At 29.3% G+C, this 25315-nt stretch overlaps 1 protein-coding gene across 2 annotated transcripts in view; it reads left to right on the top strand.

Moving 5' to 3' along the window:
* The window catches only part of m-cup (ankyrin repeat protein mann-cup), a 66057-nt gene extending 42726 nt beyond the window's left edge, over positions 1 to 23331 (top strand). Inside the window, exons 5-7 of one of the 2 annotated variants that reach the window (XM_075382331.1) lie at positions 778 to 903; positions 11741 to 11830; positions 22445 to 23331. In XM_075382331.1, coding sequence (XP_075238446.1) covers positions 778 to 903; positions 11741 to 11830; positions 22445 to 22501 — 273 coding nt within the window. In that variant the 3' untranslated portion in view covers positions 22502 to 23331. Of the gene's footprint in view, positions 1 to 777; positions 904 to 11740; positions 22405 to 22444 lie in introns of those variants that run through there. The other variant, XM_075382330.1, reaches the window with a different exon arrangement.
* Positions 23332 to 25315: the final 1984 nt, after the last annotated feature.

The following is a 25315-nucleotide window of genomic DNA, read 5'->3' as shown; positions in this document are numbered from 1 at the left end:
TATTGGTATTTTCAGATCACCATGATGTGAAAGAAAAATTACTGCCAACCACCCAAAGAATAAAAGAATAATTTTAAGTTGAACCTAAATATGTAATTAAATTTCTTATTAAGATGTTCTGTAGTTTTTTTAAAATTATGTATAGCAAACAATGTTTTTTTTCATAAGATAATGCTCAAATAGCTGGCTTCAATAAAAATACTAGTTAATGATAATGCTATTTGACCTGGCTTCAGATCAACTGAACTCAAATTAAATTCCTGGCAGGGCCATAAAATCTTTCCCCTATTATTTCACCCTAGTTATCTTGTTAAAAGTTTATGTAAATTGTTGTCTGAGGTTGTAACAACAAAAATTAAAATGAAATTTTATATGAGACATAAATAAATATGAGGCAAAAAGAAACCACAAGGTTTAATTTTTCCTGATATTCTGTACATAGCTCAGATTTTTTTTAACTATTCCAGTTGTAAAATAGTTTTCTCTTCAGAGTTTGCTAGAAAGGGGCAACATTACAAATTTCCCCGCTTGAAAGGAAGATCAATTAAACGAGATAGAAAGTAAGAAAAATAAGAACAACGTGCATCCTGCTTAAATACATGTGCGTTGAGTTCAGAGCCTTTTATGATTCTGACCTTGATTAAAATCATTACATGTAAACTAACACTTGTTACTTTTATATTCACAAATTACATTTTTATTTACTAAATTTTTTGATTAGTTTTAATTATTATCCTGTAATCACTGAGGTTTGAAAAATATTTTGATGATTTTCAGCTTATATTTCCTAATATGGCAGTTATTCAGCTTCTTCTTAATTGTGGTGCTCCCGTTAATGCTCGTAATGAATCTCGTTCTACACCTTTACATGTTGCTGCTAATCCATACAACTTCTATGGACCTGTAAGTTGAAAACATTTATATTTTATTGTTATGAGAATGGTCGGAATGAGTGACAACTAATTTATAAATGTATTTTTATTTATTTTTTACAAACTTAATTTGGTATGAATTTAGCAGTAAATAAAAAAGGTTTGCCAATAAGATTGTTCTGCTAAAGCTGTATGTTAAAATCTATTGAAGACTTCAATCATTTGGCTATGAAGTGCAAATATTTACGTAGATTTCATAAGAAAGCTACCTATTGTAATGGGTACCATGATTCGACTTCCAGAAAATTTTTGACATAGCTTCGCGTTTCACATCCCCCAGACCCAAAACCACCGTCAGTTCAAAAGTTTATATATATATATATATAAATGTATATATTTCACTTTTTGTGGACACAATAACTGCCATAATTTTGGCCCGATCACTTTCAAATTGATATATAAAATGTTATGACCAAAAATCTCAGTCTAGTTCGTTAATGGGGAAAATCAGACCATCGGGGTGGAAATGGGGGGGGCTTTTTGAAAAAAACAAAATATTGCTATAACTTTCATATTAAGCAGAATATCGAATTTGTTTAAAGGTCGTACTACCAACCATTGGCCCAGGGAGTGAAAAAATGGGATTTCAAAGAAAAAAAATTCATACCTCCCTTAATAGGCACAGTATCAAATCGGTTGAAAGTGTTCCTCTAAACATTACCTAAAACTTTTATCTTAAACAATTTTTGGTATGACCAACCTTTATGGCAAGGGATAACCAAAATGTTGCTGGAATTGTAAGAAGATGGGGCTTGTCGTTTGCTAAACATGTGAAACTTTTTTTCACATGCAACCAGTGTCGTTTTGAGTAAATTTGAAGTTTTTCTTGACTTTAATGTAATTCTTTTTTATCTCCTACTTAGCACTGATGAAATTTACCTCTGCCATCTGGTGTGATGAAGAGGATTTTTTTTTTTAATAATGTTTTAAAGATAGACTACATTTTGGGTATTATTATTTTGCCTATTCTCTTAATTTATTTCGTTAATTAAAATGATAAATAAAATAACCAGCTTAACAATAAATAAATTAAAAGTTTGTATTCCAATTGCTAGAAGTTTATTGTTACTGAAAGGCATTAATGTTGTTTGAAGATTGGAAATCCTACATAACCAAGAATATAAAAGTAACCTTTGACAAATTTAAGCTGTTGTACTTCATATCAGAAAATAATTCTTGACACGGATTTACAATACATATATATCATTCCTTTACTTCAATTACACTAGTCAACAAAATTAAATTTTTTATTAGTTAAATGAGAGTGAATGGGTGATTCTTATAACATTTTTTATGCTGATTTCATACATGTTAGATTGTTTTCTATCAGGCTCAGTTTTTTGTAATTGAAATTTCTTTTGAAACAAAAAATGTATGGTGAACATAATATGGCAACAAATTACATGCATTTTGTACTCACCTAAAATCTATTTCTTTTAGATTTTCTGCTGTAATTTGCTGTTTGTAGATGATCCCTCTTTAGATTCCAAGAGTAGTCAGCAATGAACCCATTGTTGGGTTCCATTTTCCCTGGTATCATGTTTCCATTGTAGATATCTCCTGGTGAAAGCGTTCTTCATGCTCATCTCTGATACCATCGAGATTGTTAGGGAAAAAATACAAATGTGAATGTAAGAAATGGATTTTGAGTGACATGGTACACCTAAGTTCTTTGTAGTTTTGAAGGAGTTCACTCACAAGTCCTCTGTAGTTATTGGCCGTATGGTTTCCAAGGAAGTGGTTCACCACATTTTGAAATTATTTCCATGCAGCAACCTCAAGTCATTCAAACATTCTTTAAACACTGGATCACTCATTAGTTTTCTTATTAGTTATAAGAAGGTATAACAAATATACGGTCCTTTATTTTAGCATTGCTTATTTTAAGGAATTTGTTTTTATTAGAACCTGAAACCCTGCACCATTATGATCCATTGCTTTAACAAAATTTTTGAATAAACTTAGCTTAATATTTAGTGGCAGAAGATAAATTTTTTCTGGTTTTACTAACACCTGACTAACAACATTCTTCTCTCCTACACTCACTACTTCTTTGGGCACTATTCTTTTATATAATGGTTTTTCCTATTCCTGCTGATCTACTTGCACAAAAAAGCAACAGAACTTAGTGTATCTAAGTTGCAGTCCAAGTAAAAGCGCTATTACTTTCAGATGTCCGCAAATATGCCATAAATATTTCTCATACTGAATCCGGCTCAATACAAGATCCATATTTTCATAAGACTCCTTCATGTGAAAAATGTATGCTAATGGTATTGATGGGTATTTATTTCCAAAGTGAAGTAGAACAACTTTCAAACTAAGCTTTGACAAGTCGATAAAAAGTCACCATTCATCAGGATGGTGCATATGTCCCAAAGCTTCCAGTAAAGAGTCCACATTATTACAGTATACTAAGTTTTCGTACTGAGAGAAGAAATGTTCAATTTCTGACTGTCTGTCATGGAAAGCACTTATTTTAGTGTTTGGCCATAAAAGATGCCATCCTTTCAGTCTTCATACCTGTATTTCTGCTTGATTCTTTGATAAATTTAGATCACAAACCAGATCATTTAATTCTGACTGAATAATTAAATGGAGTTTACTACATCTATTTTCTAAAAATTTTGTATCTCTTTCTTCATCACTTAAGTCAGCATGAGATTTAACATTTTCATCTTCATCTAAGTTCCATGTACTGGAATTGGAATCTCTTTGCCATGTAGCTGTTTTGCATGGCAGAGGGAATATCAGGGTATTTAACAGTATGTCTAGTTTTAACTGTTATCACAGATATCTTTATTACGCAAAAATAACAGCCCGTGGTGTGATCCTTCGGTTCTCTCCAAACTATTGTAATTGCAAATGACATATGACAAGATCCATTTAGCCAACCAGTCAACAATGTTACAGAAGAAGCACAGCAAATATGAGGAGCCCAAGATTTGTCCTGATCAGCTAATTTACATCCAGGGTGTAGTTCATATGCTTTTTTTATTAGTGGAGTTATATTTCTTATCTGAGACTTCATTACCTCACCACAGATGTAGCAGAAATTGTTTGGATGATTAATGCAACTGCGAGGCATTGTTAATATATTACAATAACTAATGTTGTTTAAAAAGAAACACTTCATAAACACACTGATTTAATAAACATACATTCACTTTACTGAACAACATATAATCGCAAATACGATAGCCAGCCAGAAAACTGAATGTTATACACATAAATGAGAATAAAATTATTTCTCTAGTCTGCACGACAGTTTATTAGTAAATATAATGACAGAAATAACTAATGAGTGAGTGATACGTTTATAGTAAGATGAAAATAGGGTCATTCCATGTCAAGTGGCCTAAGGGTCCCCACTTGAACCTCTCCAATTTTGATGTAATTTTTGCAGGATGTTCATATGGGTCTTACATGAAGCCTTGCCAAATTACAGCTGTATAAGTAGTATGGTTGGGCCGCTAGCCATATTTTTGTGAATGTTACTTTTTGATATTGTGACTTTCAAATTTGTTTTCATTGCTCATGAACTAAGGGACCTGTCATGCTGAAATTAGTGATCCTGTTCAACTTTTGGGTTTAATAGCTTAGTTGCAGAACAAAATCAATTTATGGAAGATTTATCACAATGTGCTATCAAAGTGGCTCATAAATCTTGTCATACCAAATTTGGACTAAATATGATCATCTGTATCTACTGAAAGAATAACTTTCTGAAGCTGATTCTTTAGATATTTTCAGCATGTCATAAAGCTATGCAAGTGGCATCTTGATTGCTCAAATAATATCTGAATTATCTAAATTCAAGTCTACTCAAAAATTTTATTAGTCAATTTTGGCTCATTTTCAAAAAGCTATATCTCAAAAGGAATCACTCAAATTTGATTTTTCTTGGCACCATTGAAAAGAGCTTACTTTGTTTGATCAGGAAAAGTTGTTTTTAATTTTGAGACACTGCATTTAGGAGCAAATAAACTTATGTTTTCATCATCTTAAAAACATACACATTTGCACAATTTTGTGTTGCTCTATAGTGCCTTTGCCACTACCATTCTTAAAGACTAGTATCCCCATCACCAACGGCCATGCTCGATAGTCAGGCTAGTCCAGCTACGAGTGGGTCTCTTTACCATAGGTTCCCAAGTCTGAATGTGGGTATCTAACAGGTTACCAAGCCTCTTTATGGTTCCAAGCCATAATGTTTAATTTCCCATTGATTCAGGTGCTGGAATGTATTGATGATAGCAATTACAGTTGCTTCTGGCAACCTATATTATCGACCCTTCTTGGCACTGATAGAGCTGGAATGACAGAAATAATGTTTTGGTCCAGAATCAAAAAAATGTCCTACCTGGCTGGTCAGTAGAATGAACGTGCAGGTCCATTGGGATGCATGAAACTGACAAGACATCATTTCTTCATTTGAAACTTCAGAGAAATTACCAATCAACCATTTTCCATCATAAATACAGGCAATGTTGCAAGCCTGGAATATTGCAGCCTGGTTGTAAGGCTGCAATATTTACATAAGAAACAGCTGTTCTTTGACTATGGTCAACATTTACCACAAAGCAATTTATATCATTGGATACTCTTCTAATGCAAACTTGCCTTTCATTAGTGGCACAAAGTAATGATTCTCTCTTGTTCCTGATACTGTGCAGCCATTTTTGTAGTTTTCTTCTTGCTCAGTTTTTAGTGCTTCAATTTCTTCTTTTTTTCAGTTAAATTCTTCATTTTGAAAAACATTACTACTCTTTCTTTTACAGCATCTGGAAACTTCTTGCCACATTCGTTTTTTGGCAGTGCCAGTACATTTTCTATTTTTTAGTTTCTATCTGCTTTTACCATCCTTTCTAAAACACCAATAGCAGTTAGACTTGTATTGAGTGATTTTGCTGGATATGCTAATTCTGGTTCATCTTCTGACTGGGATAAGTTGACTGAGGCTGTACTGCTTTCGTTACTGCAAATTGTTTTCAATATATTGGACAAAGCTAATGACAAGGTTTGACATTGCTCTTTATCACAGCTTTCAATTGATCTGCTGTTTTCATATTAACAACCCATAAGCCCTTTTCGCAGAATGGTTTTTTACACCAAAAGGATTACAACAGGATTTCTGTAGAAATTCATACTTATCTAAAAGTACTGCTTTGTGATGAAAGCATATTTGGGCATTTTCAGCAAGACAAACTTCACTTCTTTGGTTAAGTAATTCTCGTTGTTCTACTGAAAATTCTTTGATTTGTTTGAAGCCTTGAGGTGTATATGTTTTCAGGTGACATGCAGAACTATCTGCAAAATTAATGCTACGTGGCACTGAAACATTACCTTCGATATCCGTGAAACTACAATTCAATTTTAACTTCCAACTACCTTTGCTTTCAATATATGATATGTAAAAGTGCTGAATATTTCCACCTGAAACAATGGTCTCTTGAAAATGAGCCAAAATGGACTAATAAAATTTTTTAGTAGACTTGAACTTAGATAATTCAGATATTATTTGAGCAATCAAGATGCCAATTGCATAGCTTTATGACATGCTGAAAATATCTAAAGAATCAGCTTCAGAAAGTTATTCTTTCAGTAGATACAGCTGATAAAAATTTTGTCCAAATCTGGTATGACAAGATTTACGAGCTACTTTGATAGCACATTGTGATAAATCTTCCATAAATTGAGCTTTTGTTTTGTAACTAAGCTATTAAACCCCAAAAATTGAACAGGATCACTAATTTCAGCATGATAGGTCCCTTAGATCATGAGCACTGAAAGCAAACTTGACAATTTATTCATTTAAGTCAAGATGTCAAAAAAGTTGCATTCACAAAAATATGGCTAGCAGCACAACCACACTACTTATAGAGCTGTAATTTGGCAAAGCTTCATGTAAGACCCATATGTACATCCTGTAAAAAATTCATTAAAATTGGAGAGGGTCGAGTGGGGACCTTATCCAAAGTTAGGCCACTTGACATGGAATGACCCAATGGGAAGAATTAGTCACATTCTTTTTCATTTTAATTAGTGTGTAAATAATAAGCATGATGACTAATGTCTAAAAAATTTATGTGACAACAATTAAGGGACTGTAATAACTAAACAAAAACTATTTAGTTTATAAATACAAGGGTCGTTCAATAAGTCCTTAGAAAAAGATAGAAAAACAAATTATTGTGTGTAGATTTTTATTTCAACATAATCTCCTTTTAACTCTATACACTTTTCCAAGCGTTTCTCCAACTTTTTTAAGCCGTCCAAAAAGTAGGATTTCAGAAGGTCCTCAAAATAGCATCTGTTTGGGTGATGACCTCCTCATTCGACGTGAATCGTTGCCTGCCGAGCCATTTTTTCAAGTTTGGAAGTGAAAAAAAATCACTGGGGCCAAATATGGTGGATGTTGTAATAATTTGAACTTTAATTCCATAATTTTGGCCATCAAAATTTTGCAGGTGTGCACCCGTGCATTGTCTTGATGGAAGATAATCCTTTTCTTTTTCAAATTATGTTTTTTCTTAATTTTTTTTGCTGAACCAGTGTAATAATAACGCATAATACTCTCCAGTTATTGTTTGTCCTTTTTCCATGTAATCAGTGTAGATGATACCGCGTGCATTCCAAAAAACCGTGGTCATCACCTTGCAGACCAATTTAACAGTCTTCACCTTCTTCGAAGCCTGTTCACCTTCAAAAACCCACTGTTTTGATTGTTTCTTTGTCTCTGGAGTGTAGTAGTGTATCAATGTTTCGTCCAAAGTTATGTATCGATGCAGAAACTCATCAGGATTGCGACAGAAAAGCGTCAAAACAGCCTCAGAATCGACTACACGATTGCGTTTATTCGCCACTGAGAGCAAACACGGCACCCATCTTGGCGAAATTTTTTTCACATCCAATTTTTCGTGCAAAATTGAAAACACTGTACTTTGCAATATGTTGTGGCCTCAACTATTTCGTTCACTTTGATTTGTCAATCACTCAAAACCATATCGTGAATTTTGTCAATCATTTTGGGGATGGTCACTTTCACTGGACGTCTTGAACTATGTTCATTTTTTGTGGATGTACGGCCACATTTAAACTCATTTGCCCAATTGTAAACAGTTGCAAACACAGGAGCAGATGTGCCATGTACTTCATCCAACTCATCTTTGATCTCTTTCAGTGTTAAGCCTTTTAAATATAAGTGTGTAATTGCCATTCGAAACTTACTTTTTTCCATTTTTCTAAATAAACAATAGCTTGTTACTTCAATTGACTATGACAATAAAACCACTTGATGGATACAGCTGAAACTGGAATCTAGCGACAAATGATGCTTAGTAAAAGCAAACCATTTTCGATACTATGAGCACTATCGCTTGGATTTTCTAAGGACTTATTGAACAACCCTTAATAAAATACGTTGTGCTTATGAAGTTCATGACTGATAATATCTAAAAATAAGAATGGTAGTTACAAAACAACTAAGCGTGATAGAAGAATTCTGATTTCATATTTGAAATCAGCAAGAAAAAAAGTAGAGTAAGAATCAGTTACTCACTCTCATTTCACAAAAATCATTGTTGATCAATGTTGTAGTACTACTATAATCAAGGTGTGATAAAAAATAGTGAGAATTTTAATTTTTATCAAAAAGTATTTACTTATTCTTATATATTGATTTTTACTCCCTTCTAATAGTCCTCCAGAGATCCAAAAGATTTATGCCAGTATTTGTTTTGTGAAAAGCATTTTTTGGTATATCCTTAAGTTTTTTTTAATTTCATCTGTCATTGTCAATCATCTTTTTAATATTCTTTTAGTCAATAAAAAAAAGCCATAGGTCCAAAAATTGTTAGCCCAGATTTGTGGCCATTTTCTTTGATTGCCTCATGTAAACTTCATAAAATTGCTAAATAATATGTTGACCGTATAACCGTGTGGTAAGAATTCATAATAGATAATGCCATTGTTAAAAAAAAAAAAAAAAAAACAATAAGGAGAATTAAGACTTATACCTTATATAGAGTATTCGTGGGTCTTTCTGCCCCATGAAAGATTTGATTTCATGATGACCTTTTCCAAAAGTGGGTGTTAGTCCTACAACTCAGGGAACTAGATGTTTGTGATCAAGGCTTTCTCCTTGTACTTTTTTCAATTAACTAACCTGAAATAAAAGTTAACAGCTGTTAGTTATGGTCCAATTGTCTGCTACCACATCTAGTGAGCATCCTGTTCCACCACCCAGGATGACACAAGTGGGATACTAGGAATTCTACATGGGATATATAAATAATTATATCAGTAACAATAATATTAAATGAATAGAACTTCAATTGAAAGGCATTCTTCACATAAAAGGCATAGAACTTCAGTATGTAAAAAGGTAAAGAGACCTTAGGACTCTTAAAAAAAAATTACATCAATTTTTAGACATTCTCAAATGTTTAAACTAAAGTTAAAAAAAAAGTGCATCTTAAATTTGAAAAGCACAATTTATTTTAACAATTATCTATTTTTCCAGTAGTTCCACTGTCCAATATAATTAGAACATTTTTAATAATTTACTATGAAGTATCTTTGATTATAAGACAAGTAACTTTTTTTACTGCGTCTCATGGTAAAGTTTGATTTGATAAGTAAAATAGTAAAATGGAGTGTGAGAAGAGAAAATCCTCAGATGAAAAATTCTATTTCTTACTTCTGATGTACAGTTTCTGACTGATAATGTATTATTTATTTAATTTTGTCTTCAGTGAAGATGTAAGAAGAATGTGCTTAATAAAATTTTTATAATCTTCCGTTCACCTACTAAAAGAAAAAATAAATTCTCTGTTGAACTCATATTGTCTGTTTTAATAAAAAGGGTGAGACATGATGAACGCCTTGTGAAGGGAAGAGCCATTGTCAAAGTAAAAGAATTGTTGATATACAGATTATTCTAATGATAAACCAAAAACCTGTGTGCATAAAAAATATAAATAAATAAAACTGATTAGTTTTCTTTTTCTTCCGTAAATCTGTTTAGTAAAAATATTAAGTCATCCTCAATTTTCCAAAGTTCTGAAAAACAATCTTTATTTCTTTTCCTCTTTTAATTTTTCTTAGTATTCTAATTCCAAACCTTCATCCTCCTCCTTTTTTCTTTCATTTAACTAACATGAATCTTTACTGTAGACACTACTACACATTGTGTGTATTTTTTTCTTTTTCTTATTGTCCTTTGGTTCCTCTACTCTTAATAAGTCCTCATTCACTATCTTGTGTATTCAATTAATTTTTTTCACCAACCAAATCTCAAGGTTTTTAAGCAATCCTCTCTACTTCTCTAATTGTTCATGATATCTGATTTATGTTCATATGTTTGTACATAATACTCAAAATGAGAAACTTTGCTGTCTTATTTTTAATACCATCAAGATGCATTTAAAATGAATGACATCTTTCTTCCTAGTTTTTTAGTTTAATTTCAATTAAATAGTAAATTATAAATTAATTTACAATTATATAGTAAATTGTATCCAAGCAGAACACCGATTTAATATAACTTCTTAAAATTTATAGTCTAAAAAAAATTCTTAATTCATCTTTGTGAAAAAAATACTAGGTAACATTTTTACTTGCCAGTTCTTGTCATTATAATTTAAATTAACCTGATTTTTTACTAAGACAACCTCCTGGAAAAATATGTATTCTTCTAAAACTTTTCTGCTTAGATATTTCTGACTTCCATAATGGAGTAATAATATATCCCTCCCTTTCATTCAGAACATCCTGGGGTTGACACCCATACTGACTTTGTTTTCTTGCACATGTTATAAAATTCATTTATCATTAAAAAAAATGACTTATGTATAGGCCTGACTTACCAGTATATTTTTTAAGTAAATTTTGTTTTGAATTTTCTGTCTATACATGCAATGTAAATAGATGGCACTTGCGGATATCAGTAATTTCAATCAATAGTTCAGTGATTTTACTACGAAAATGTGTTGAAGTTATGTGTATATATATATATATATATTATACGCCAAAGACAAAAGTATAAAAACAGTTTACCACTAAGAGTACAGAATTCAATAATGCTTCTTACCTTACGCTTATTGTTTTTTCGTAATATTGCTTTCAAGGGTTTCCCTCATCATCAGTTAAACTTTCTTTTAAAAAATCACACATTAAAAATTATAAAATTAAATAAATTTAAAAAAATGTTTGTTATGTGGTAACAACATTTTATATGTTTGTTTATATGTTTATGTGACTACACATATTTTTATATGTTTATAATTTTAATGTGTGAATTTTTAAAAGAAAAAGTTTAACTGATGATAAGGAAAATCCTCAAAAGACTATTATGAGAAACAATAAGCAAAAAGTAAGAAGCATTATCGAATTCTGTACGCTTGATAGTAAACTGTTTTTATATTTTTGTTTTTGGCATAAATAGTACAGAGGGGAATATGAACAAATACAATAACAAAAGAATACAATAACACACACACATTATTTATAAAAGATTAGTCTAATATATGTTTTTCTTTATGCTCACATGAAGTAGCAGGAATAATTTGGGTAGTAACTGTTATCTCTAACATGGTTAATTAAATTTCATCTACAAAGCATTGCTTCAACTTAAAAAATTGTACCAGAGCAATATTCTCTGCTTATCCTAACTGGCTCTTGGTTTTTATATTATCTAACACTGATTCAGATGTTATAATTTTTGGTTAAAGGTTTATAAAAATACTTTATTACCATATAAATATTAAAAGTACTTTACTAGATAATTCTAATTTTGTTCATTTCAGCTTGTTCGGCTGCTGCTAGATCATGGGGCTCATCTTGATCAGCCAAATCGTGCTGGAGACTGCCCTACTCAGCTTATTGCTATGAATCCAGTGAGTACTATTCCGCTTGTTAACTATATATCTTTACGTTGTCTTGCTGCCACTGCCATAGTAAAAAATCAGATTCCATACATCGGTGAAATACCTGCTACTTTACAAGTATTTGTTGGCTTCCACGAGGAATAAAATGTTACTAAAAATGTTCTGATTATTTTGAAAATGTATATTGTAGAATTGAGTTTTGATGAGCTTCAATTAAATTGTTAATTCGATGAACATCAACAGAAAAAAATAAAAATGATTATTTTAAACATTAATTATTGAGATTGTTTTATAGTTATATATATTGTAAATATACTGATATTGTAAATGTAATGTAATAGAGCTGGGATGACTTCTCTAGTTTAAAAAATGTTTAATGATCCTATGTAATTTAATCTATTGGATTTTAAATTAAGTATGCCTATTTTATTTATCATTTATTATTTTTTGTTTATCATTTATGTAATATTTATTTTTTTCTTTCAGAACTTTGTTTTAAAATTAATCAATTCAACAGATTTTATTCAGAAATTAGAATCTCATGTTTTATAATTTATCTCAAAAAGTATGTTAAATAGCACTGTATATACAATAACACTATGAAATTTGAGTTTAAATTATTTTATGTTCTTCCTGTTACAGTTTCATGCAATTGAAGGGTCTTCTCTTAAAAAACATAATAGTAGTAGGTATTATCAACAAATACTGTTAATTCAGAGTGGTGAAACTGTACAATTTACAGGATAAATAAAAATTTCAAACAGAATTTTACTTTATGGTAGATTGTGTAATACTGGTAATTCTGAAGATTGCTTGAAAAAATAAAACAAGAAAGTAAGATTTAACATTCGAATTTAGCTGTTTCTCTGCTTCAGAATATATCGTTAGCCTGTCAAAAAACCACCATCATCACCTTTCTGGTGAAACCAGTTCAACAGGAAAGGTGAAATCATGTGTACATTATATATTTGTTTGTGTGTATGCAGAGGGAGTGAGAAAGAGTGAACAATTTTTAATTTAATTCCAGTGAAAATACATCATATAAGTTGAGTAATAAATGTTTTTCCCTTGCAACTTCAGTGAATTTCAATCCAGAACTGTCCCACAAGCAATTCCAAGGATAAATATGCAAAACTACTTAGAACCCCGTATGAAAAAACCAAACAACATGAAATTGTATTACTTAGTGAAGGCAGAATTTTCTGGACAGTAATTGAACCTTTTTTTAAATAAATAAAATTACTCCAGCATTCATCTGTATCAGTTATTAATGAATAATTTTACTATATGTGATGTCTACTGCTAGTATACATCTTATTTTGATAATCTATTGAAAAATATTATTTTAAGCATTATTAGTAATTTAAGCATTATTAATTTTAACATCCAAGCTAGCAGATGTCTAATCATTATAGAGATGCATTTCCTGATGTTCAATGTATAATGCTAATAGTGTATTAGATCATTTCATATATAAATTTTGGTGTATATATACTAAAATTTCCCTCTTTATAATTCGTCTAGTAGACGATGTTACTTCAATTATCATATTTTATCATTATAATTCTATTTTAAGAATTCCCCTTGTTAAATTTCTTATTATGAGGTTATTTTGAACTCCAAAGGATGCCTAACAGAGAAACTGTGAAAGCTGATAAGTCATTTTTATTAAAAAAAAACAAAAAACAAAAAGAATTGTTTTTTTTGTAATAATTAAAATTTTTTCTTTTGTTTACACTATTCTCCCTTTTTCAAGATTATAGTTAATAAGATTTATGCATTGTGAAAATTACTAAGAATAATTCCTGTACAGAAAACAATTAAAAAAATATAAAATTTTCAGCATAATATTGCTTCAAAAAATGTTCTTTTGATAATGTTTCAATTTATAATATATCCTGTTCATACTAAATATCTAATATTAACGATCAACAAAAATCATACAAAAGATTACAAAAATTTTCAGAAAAAATCCTACTATATTGCTTTCATTGCTAAAAACAAAATACATAAAATCTTTATGGAAAAACTAATGTTGACAATGTAATCCATGAGCACATAAATAGACTGTAGTGGCTTCATTAAATACTGCTTAGGCTCCATGTACAATATTTTACTGGATGATTCTGTCATAAAATAAATTTAAAATGTATTGGTATACTACAGCTTCACATATCATGTATAAATCGTTCTGAAAATGCTACAATCTGACTCCTTGTATATATATTCTGAACCGTTCAGATTTGCGGACAGTGGTCTTTTGATTAGCACATGTCAATAATAAAAGTAGTGTTATTTGTACGCTATCATGGTGAAATTGAATTTCAATTCTGTAGTTGCTTTGTCATTGTTACTTGAACACCAATATTGGCAACAGCATCAGACAAATAAGAAAAACTAGTAGATACATTCAATTATAACAAACAGGAGGTTTCCAATGAAAAGCTGAAATAGCGCATCCAAATAAAGTTTTTGACCACCACAGAATGTAGAGATTCTTTAATTTTATAAAAATTCAATATTGTAAATTATAGAACACTTACCAGAAATACAATACAGTTAAATTAAATACAACAAAGAATTGAAAGAAAGGAAAAAATGAAAACAAAATACAACATGATAACTAGCCATCAGTCATGAATAACGTACATGGAACTGGGTGATTCAAAAATTTATCAAATTGCAAATGGAACAACTATGTCCAAGTATGTTATGACCTTGAAGATATAGTCTTAATACAGTATATTATCTAATGGGAAGCTCATTTAAACTTATGCTGTGCATTTTTCCCCACCAATTTAACATTGCTTCATTTAGTAAAATATTGTTCATCTAGTAGTCATTGCTTCATCTAGTAAAATATTCAGAAATAAAGAACATATATGACCACTGTATACACAGAATCAAGCTTTGTTGATCATCTCACACAGGATGCATACTGATATTTTGCTAAATTTCCTAAATACATGCTCTATCCTGTTTCTAAATTTACAAATACTAGACTGGACGAAAGCAAAACACTAAATGAACTTAGAGCATAAAAGCTACAATCTCAACACATTTTACTCTATGGAATTTTTATGTCTATTGATTATGACAAAAATATCTAAATGAACAAATTTAATATATAATTTGACCTTATTGGAAACTGTTATTTTAAAACAACCATGACTCTCTTATAAATGTAAATGCATAAATCCTACATAGATGTAAAAGCAGACCTTTGCAAAGAATTGCATTTGAGAGGAACTGATTAAGAAATCAATGTATATAAACTGCCCAGCCACTTCAAGAGTGGCACCAGTTCATTATTAATTAAAGAGCTATAGAGTTATCACAGAAAAGATCAGGAAGCAAAATTTTCATGTTGTTAAATGTTTAATTAGAAGAATATTTTATTATTTCCATCCTTTTTTTTATAAATGTTCAGCTCCTTATCAAATACCCATATAAATTTGTTATTAATTATGAGTGTCTGTATAAGAAATCATATGTAATGCTCGCTTTATTTTTATTTATAAAGCACTTTAATTTTTGATATTAACCTTTCTGCAGTTGTGCAATTCAAGTTTTTTTTTAATTAAAAGTTTTTAAGATTTAATTTTTTATTATTCATTGACTTCTTCCCTATTTAGCAGTGGGCCATTCTCCTGCAACTAATGCATTTATAAACATTGTTTTACAAACACTCAGTCTATAGAATTACAGAAAAAGATATATAACTTTCCTGAGAGGGAGGAGGGACTAGCATCAGTTATTTATTTGACTGAAACATGATTAAAAAATTGTTAAATGTAAACATTTCTTTCACTCAGTCATGTCCAAAATTGTAACAGTGTTCTCTTGGATCTTCATCAGATTCATTATAGCTGTATTACTTGACCTCTGCCACATAAGACATGAGCAAAGAGACTTAATTTCTTGTTTCTCTTTATTATCAAACAATTTTTCATTTTATTTATTTCTCCTACCACAGCAGTCTTCTCCTTCCATTGTTTTAAATATATTATTCTCCTAATTCAGTACTGTCTTTACTTCCTAGCTTTTTTAGTATTTACATGTCCAGAATTACTTGTGAGTGATGTTCTTGACCAATTTTCTCAGATTGATTCACATTCTTCTGATTATTTGTACTATTATTCAGAGCATCATTTTTATAAGTGATGAAACACATCATTTGATGGAAAATATGAAAATCAGTTGTTTGTTGTATAAATTAAATTTCCACTTGCCAATAATTTAAAAGTGTACATCCTAGTACTTTCAGAGCTGTTACTCCATCTTCAGGAATTTTCTAAAAGATGTTAATTTAAATTCAAATCAATAATCATTTTTAAATTAAACTCTTGCATTATAATAGTCGATCATCAAGAATAAAATTAATTTGTGCATCAATAAGACAGTAACGTCATGTTTTTAAGATGTTTGCGACTATTATTTTTGTCCATTTGTTATTATTTTGTCCATTTGTTTGTCAGTTGATCATCTGAAATACTTTTTCATAAGTATTATGTCACTGCTTGAGTCGTAAAAAATTTCTAATAACCTATTAATTGTTACTATTTATTCTGCCAAATGAATTCTCTTCAAAATCAATATATTTCTGTTTCCATAGTTAATTTTGGATTATGCACGATTTCTTATCATGTATGAATTCAGGTTCCTCTGTATCACTATTTTGATTAAAACATAATAGTTTGACTAGGTGAATGTTATCAAAGCAAAATTGTTCCACCACGTTTAATTCATTTAGTTGACAGATATTTGGACACTTAGTTTGATCAAAAAATTAATATTCTTTTTAAAAAAATTTCTTAAATTAATCTAAAAATAGGGGATTCAATTCTTTGGTAAAATATGCTAGTAAGTCATCAGAGTAAGAAATTTTATTTATCTGGTAGATTTATTTTCCTAATTTATTTACAGTGCTTATTATCCTTTCACCAGTAGTAAGCTGTCATTCCTCATCAGTAAATCCAGTCAACTATATGTATTTCTTATACTAGTTTAGCAAGGAACTTTTGACTGACTTCCATGATTTCTTTTGACTGACTTCAGTTTATGATGATATTATGTCATTCAGAGCCTTATGAGTTTATTAATAACTCTTAGTTATTTTAAGCATAAAAGTGATTTTCCTCAAATAGATGTATCAGTCTTGCACATATCTTGCAAAAATTTCTTCACATCTTCAATTACATAGTCAGAGAAATTGTCAATAATATAATCATTCCTTGGCATTTAAACAGTTCATATGGTCACAAGATTAAGCACTAGCATAATCTCCAACTATTCTCATGTACAAACTTATATAATCAAAACTGGTGGGAAGTCTTCATCTTTTAGAAAATTTACATTTGAAGATTTTCATTCCATCAGATAATAAATACAGTTCATAACCGTTTCTTACAACATACTGTTGAAATTTAAAATTTTGGTTATTAATAGTGAGCAGGTAAGTTTGAACGAAATTGTTAACACCTATCATCATAAACTTCCATTAGTGTATTTATTGAAATGCATCCTAGCAGTAGAATATATATTTAATATAATTATTTTCTTCTTGACTGCTGTTGCAATTATCACTATTTCATCAGAATTAAGGGAAGAGAATGGGGGGTAATGATAGTACTGTTTCAAAATGAATATCATGGTTTTAAAGTTATGTAATATATCTTAAGTTTTACTTACATTGATAAATTATACGTAAAATAAAAGAGCAACTCAAACAGTTTTTCCTATAAATGTTCAATGTGAGCACCATTCATCACATGGCACAGCTCCAGCCCAAAGGTGAGTTCATCCCATACTTTTATCAGTAAGTCTGGAGTAATTAATGCGGCAGCTGCGTGTCTCAAGTCTGGTAACAGTGGCACATACACTTGATTCTTTATAAGCCCCCAAAGAAAAAAATTGCACTGAGTCAGATCAGAGAAATGTGGCAGCCACAGCAAACAAGCCCTGTCATCTGGTCCCTGGCAACTAATCCAGCGGTCAGGGAGAATTTCATTCAACCAGTCATGTACAGCATTATGCTAGTGAGGAGGTTCACCATCTTATTGCGAAATGAAGTTCTGTGGATCAAACTGCAGTTGAGGAAGGAGCCATAGTTATAGCATAGCTTAGAATTTACTAGGTCTACACAAAAAAAACTTACACATTCAACATTGTCTTGGGACATACTTGACCATCTTGTCTGTCTTCCCTTTACAAATACTTTAGAGGTTTCAAATTGTTTATATAATTTACAAATATTATTATCACTTGGGGAATCACAATGGAACCTCAAATGGAATGCACGTTGAATGGTAATTACAGCACTTTCAAGCAGAAAGTACAGGAAACTATTCATGAGCTTGCGCACACAGCTAAAACTGTTTGAGTTCCTCTTTCATTTTATATATAATTAATCTAATGTACATGAAACTTGAGAAATATTTTATAACTTTAAAACCCCTATATTCATTTTGAAATGCAAGGTATTTGTTGTCCATAGAGTGAAATTTTTAGTATCTGCTTAAATAATAAGTTCTTGTGTGTGGTGATCAGATTTCATCTACAAAAAAAAAATTGTAACCATTATTTTGCTTTGAAACATCTTAATAAAACATTTCTAAGCTTGTCATAATTTTTAAATAATATCTATTATAACTGAAATATCTAATCTAATCTAATCTAAATATTAGAAATATCTAATCTCTTCGGCTCTTAAAAAAAGTCAGAACAAGTTTTCAATTATTGTTTGATGCTCGTAAATATAAATTATGTCAACCAATATTTAATAGATGAAAACTATGCATTAACACTTAAGAGATGCTGCTACCTTATCTAAAAAAAAATTAAATTAAATATACTTATTTCAGAAAAATAACAATATCCACCTCTGTCAAACCAAATAAATGTCATATAAAAATAGTTTTTTATACAAGATAGCACAACATTTGAAAAATGGTCATACCCTCCTGTTTTCAATTTTAATAAGTTACAAACAATTAAAAGATATTCCCACAAACATATTGAAAATAGATTGTTTTATAAAACCAACAAGGTAAGTTTTAATAATACAGATGGAAAAAGAATTTTCTGCATCAGTTTATTTTGTATAAATAATGTGCCCAGTTAAATTTTATCGTGTAATTTATTTATTTTTTTTATACTGTTTTCTTTATAAGTATTAATATGGACTTGTCTGTGTTTTGTTCTTACACTAATCATTTGAGTAATTTTTGTGACATTGCTTTCATCAAAGTTTTACAACAGTTTCCCCTTATCAGCTCCGCCAAATGGTAGGAGGGTTCCTTTCTTTATCTGTGGAGTATCCCATCTACCCATTCCCTACATAATCTATATCATATCTCTAAAACACAAAACATATCTCTAAAACAGCAATTTTGATGTGGTTATTTATTTTTTTAATGAATGCTTCAAACCCACAAAGAGTAAATTAAACAAATTTAATATCACCTTGTTATAATAAAGCAGTAAGGTTTGGGCCAGGAGCAAAGAGTATGTGTATTCACTGCTGTCAGATATTGAAATTTATTTACTCCACATTTCTAATTTAAATTATCCATTTATAATGATCCAAAAACTAAAATAAAATTCAGATTTTTATACTGATTTGGCTAGAGGCTTAAAATATTACATCAAAATTAAATACTGAAATATATTTATTTCTTTGAAGGACTTAACAAAGAAATATTTCTTTGAAAGTCTGTTTGTTATCTAGAGACTAAATATTAATGCATATAATAGTCATAGACAATTGCATGTAGCTTTGTTGTAGGTGCATTCCTTTCAAGGAATTTTAAAGTAAAAATAGAACCATCAGGTAGTTCCACTTTAAAGTTATGTAAAAACTCGTTTGAAGGAACCAGTATCAATTTTTTTAATAATATATTTTCAGTCATGAAATATGTGAATTTATTCACATGAATGCACTTTTCTTTTTTTTGTCTTCAGTCATTTGACTGGTTTGATGCAGCTCTCCAAGATTCCCTATCTGGTGCGAGTCGTTTCATTTCGGTTTACCCCCTACATCCTACATCCCTAATAATTTCTTTTACATATTCCAAACGTTGCCTGCCTGCACAATTTTTTCCTTCTACCTGACCCTCTAATATTAAAGCGACTATTCCAGGATGCCTTAATCCTGTAAGTCTTTCTCTTCTTTTAACTATAGTTTTCCAAATGCGTGTTTCTTTATCGATTTTCCGCAACACCTCTTCATTTGTCACTTTATCCACCCATTGGATTTTTAACAATGAATGCACTAGTAATATTTTATTTATCACAATGAAATATTTATTGCAACATGTAAGTTATGAAGGTATTAATTTATTTATAATAGAAGTAAATAATCTCTTTATTTCTCACCTGCATTTTAGTAATATTGATTATCTTTGTTATATTGTGGCAGGATAAGTGCTACTAATGTAAAGTATGGTTGAATATAAAATTTATTTTAAATGAGTTAGTTGACCATGGTAGAATGGTAGCATCTGTACCACTTGGAGGATTCGAGGCTTAAGTCCATAAGCCTTGGCATTTTTTCCACTGCAAAATTTATCTGTTAATCATCATCAGTTATTGTAACTATGTGTAATATGTATAATGTTTTTTGAAGAATTAAAGTAAATTATGTAATTAATTCAACTGTGATAATCCTCTAGAAGGATATATTGGATGTATATAATTATCCTATTGTTGAGGATCTTGCTGGATGATAATTCATATTTATGAAATCTCTCCACCATCTTTTGTTCTTCCCCACTTACATTCACAACTATTCTAATATGGATATTATTTTTAACACTGCCTGTCCAAATTTTTCATTAATCAAATTTATGTCATTTTTTTACTTCCTTTATGTTCAAAATTTGTTTATTTACGTTCACTTTGGTTCCCTTCCCCCCTCGACTCTCTTTACAAGTCCATACCCCCTTTTTCTTTCTGTATCTCATTTTTGGTTGATTTAGCATTTTTCATATTTTGTTTTTATTTTACTCTTATTGTTTTTTTATGTTTTCTTTTAAGGATATTTTCTTTCCTATTGGACTTTGACCCTTTCACATATGAATCTGTCTGTTACTTTCTTATTTTTCATAGATGTTTTAGCCTCTAGTAAAATTTATTTCTGCTAATTTCTGCCTCTAGGTATGTTAAAACTGGAATTTGGTGTTTCTGCTGTCTTATTTCCTAGCTCATTTTCTTTAATTGTGCTGATATAATACATATTAAATTTAGTTAAAAGATTATGTTATTTAAAAAAATGTATTATGAAATGTAATCTCTCTTTTTATTAGTTTATAATTTTGTGTTTGTATGCATGCTGTCATTAATAGTTACTAAACTAGTACTTTTATTGAAAGTTATGAAACAGTCCTTACAATAGATATGCGAGTTGTATTATTAATATAAACATAACAGAATGATACTTATTTGTTGATCATCCTATCTCTATTCAAACATTAAAAATATATTGTTACATATATTATAATATTGTTATTGCTTGCATTATTAGCCTACTTATAAAAGGTATACTATACTGGTTAATTATTAGTTCAGTAAAGTAATATCAAATAAATACAATGTAGTTAAGCAAATAAAATTTTCATAATGTTTTGTTTTTATTATGTAGTGTAATATAAAAATTGTGATACCTCCTTTTTTACTCATACATGTAAGAGTTTATTTTAATTTTAGAATATTTTATTATTGATCAATGTTTTTGTTGAATTATACTTTATAGGATATAATTTTCTATAGCCTTAATGACGTTTAGTTTTTGTTATAACAGTTTGAATTAAAAAAAATATTTATTTTATTTGAAATCAATGAATGAATTGAGAATGTAAATTTTTTATGTGATATTTAACTGATGTACAATGATTAGAATGCATGAATCAAATAATTGATAATGTAGAATAATAAATACTATGGATATTCAGCACAGAACAGACAGAATTATAGAACAGCACCAAACCAGAAAAGTGATTACAGGTAAAAGAAAGGCAAGAAAACAGTGAATAGTTTTTAATCTTTGTATAAAATGAGTTTACAACTTGAATTTGTTTATTATTTTAAGCAATTTTTTGTCATATAGTTATATTTCTAAATCGGTTAAAACTTGTTAAAAAAAATTTTAATGTATTTATAATGCATTTTTTTATAAGTAATAATTTTAATCCAGTATTTAATTTTAACAAAACTGTAAATTTTACAATGCACCAAGCTTTAATATATAAAATTAAATGATTGCACTACATTTGATGCACTTTGCTTTGATTATATGAAATTTAATTTTTTGTAATAAACAAACCTTAACTGACACTTTTCTACTTATTTTGAAATATCTTCATTCACTGTTGTGATTATTTTTTGAATCACTAGTGTTACTTCTTTTTTATTGCGATTCCAGCTGAAGTTATTGCTGATGGGCTTTTCCAGAGAGATTAATCAAGACTTAATTAATCAAGAGATTAATTATGAGCAAATTCAGTTCATTTTAATTTTAAGTTGCATGGCTAGCTTAGTGTTAGCTTTGAGCTGTCTGATTATTTAGTTATGAATTAAATAAAATCTAGTTGGAAATATTTTTATATTTATATTATAATGTTTCAGTATTTAAAGATGTGGACCTTTCTAAGAGTAAGTAGTGTATATTTTTTAATGAGATAATTTTTAATGATGGCTACACATAAATAATTATTTTTTAACTTATAATGAAAGAGAGTTAATTGTTATAAACAGAAAATAAATCACAAAATGAGATTCTGATCATATCATAACATTATACAGATCAAAGCAACACAATCCAGTATTAACAAATGGTATCACAGATATATTAAATAGCTGAATGTGAATACAATAAAGAAAGAAATTTTCTTGGCTTTAATCATGACAAAAGGAAAATAATAAAAGCATAGTTTCGAAGTACACAGACAACCAATGATAGGCACACTTTCATAATTACTCAAACCATCCAGTAAACTCAGCTTTTTTAACCATAATTCACAATGTTCTAAGCACAAATGTTTAATCTGAAGACATACAAGAACTAAGTGTAATGAAAGCCACACAGATTACATAGAATTCAAACCTGCTTATCAAATTGCTCATAAAATACATATGCAGATCAAGTTAAGAATTGCAACCTCTTTATAATTTTGAAACTGTTTCAGAAGGAAATTAGAAATGTTCAGGAGAGTTTATGGATCAATTGCTTTACCTTTGGTAAAAATGAAAATTTTCCCATTTTGTGGGAGTGAGTGGGGGTGAAACCCAAAATTTATAAACACCATCACCAATCATGTGGGAACTTAATACTTACTTTTCTTTTTTTTGTTATATTCAATCAATTTTACAAATATATGCTTTCAACTTCCCAACAGGTTTAAATTAGGAATTTTATTTTATTTTTGATTAATTAAGTCAGTTCAAATTTAAATCTAGTTAGTATTAAAAAACTGTTTCATATAATCTTCAGTGGTATCTTGTCACGGACCACAATACATAAATTAAATTATTCAGCATTATATAGTATTCATTATGCTATATTATAAAATCATTTTTTGTAAAATGTTAATGAAATTGTTTATTCTATAATTACTACAGAAATTAGCCTTGTATAATATCATACAAGTAAGCATACAAAAGAAAGGAAAGTAAGTAAAATTCTTATAATTTGAATTTGAAGTTATGTTTTTCTAGTAGATCATAATGTGATCTGTAAGTTATGTTATCATAAATCTGACCTTTCAATATTATTATTGAACGGTATTTAGATCTAAATTTATATTTTCATGTATTCTCCATTTGTTATGTTGCTAGATCCTTAAAGAACCAGCAACAGAGTTAATTATTTCATTAAATTTGTATTAAAATCATATGATTTATCTTACTGAACACTCTTAAAAAATTACATTGTAATTAATAAATGTGTAAAAATCATAAAACAAACTCAAATTTAGCCTTATCTCTGAGGAGAGATTTCATTAAATGAGTAGACTATTTAAAGTTTGTGGAGTCTATTTGTGCACCTTGAAGAGAGTGAAATTTATTTCTGTTTTTGGTGTTTTTACTTTTAAAAGCAGATGTATGTTTGGTTGCTGACATCTCTGTCTTAACATAACAAAAAATATTAATTCATTAGTCATGAATTTTTTTTCTTAATGTTTAAAAGACACAGCTTTAGAATACTCTAAAATCTTAATGAAATCATTGCATTGACCTGATCAAACCATACTCAACACAATCAGTTAATATAAGCCAAGAAAATTTTACCTCTACCAAAAATTTGGTCAAAACATCATACTACTTGGCACTACCATTGTATGAGTAATTGCTATCATGTAATGTGCTCTCTTAAAAAGAGATTAACAGCATTGCAAGTTACAAGAATTTGCAGGATAAAGGTAGATTTAGAAAAAAGATTTCCTTAGCTCATAATTCACTTTCAAAGAGTAAATGCAATGATCTCAAGTATAATCACACAATCCCATCTAAGTAATATATTCAAAATGACTAGTAATATTTGTCTAAGAAAAGGGTATTCACAGGTTGGCGCACATCTATATTACAACTTTAAGTTATCTTAAAATGTGTATCTGTTTTTCTCCAATAAAATTTCAGTGTAAATCAACCTGCTAAAGAATAACTGTTTAAGTTTACTGCTGTTATTTGTAACCATGATTACAGCCATCAGATTTTAAGTTTAAGAAAAAGTAATTTAATTTCTATGTACAAGTAAAATAAAATGTAAAAAGATAAAGTTTATTTTCTCGAAAGTTTTTGAAACTTGAAACCTGTTCACAAACAAGGTTAGAAATGCTGTTATTATTGAGTGAGGACCAAATAGGATGTTGTGTATCATCAACATACATTCTATGTAGTGTTATCTAGAAATTTTGCTGAAAGTGATTTTGAAACCAAGTATTATATTTTGCCTAAATGTAGTGTGGAAGTTTTTTAATAAATCAAATTACATGAAGAGCACAATTAATTAAGAAACACATTCACTATTTGGGTCTTATTTTTTAATAATTGTTTTTAAATTTAAGAATAAAAGAATTTATTTTATAAAAAAAAGGATTTTTATAAAATCTAAAACTGTCATTTCAGTTATTAAATCGTCATTTGTAGATACTAGTTAGTATTAAACGAAAAACCCAAACTTAAATGAATAAAAAAATGGCAGTGGTAAAGTAATTATTAAATAGTCAAAGACTGTTTATTACTTTTATATAAAGTATAATTTCATAATTTATGAAATAACAATAATGATAAAAATTATCTATAAATATACCAAATAAAATAGAATGATGTAACCCAGAATATAATTCAATGTACAAGTTTTAATTATATATTAAATTAATATTTTGTCTTCACAATCCACAATTTGGTGTCATCATGATGGATATAAGCATTTTCGTATTTTTATGAATGATTCTTTGTATTTATTTTTTTCTTCTAGAAGATTTATGAAATAAAAAA

The sequence above is a fragment of the Lycorma delicatula genome, chromosome 1 (assembly GCF_047948215.1).
Source record: "Lycorma delicatula isolate Av1 chromosome 1, ASM4794821v1, whole genome shotgun sequence".
Lineage (NCBI taxonomy): Eukaryota > Metazoa > Arthropoda > Insecta > Hemiptera > Fulgoridae > Lycorma > Lycorma delicatula.
Note: the sequence above shows the minus strand (reverse complement) of the source record. Positions and strands in the feature narration are given on the sequence as shown.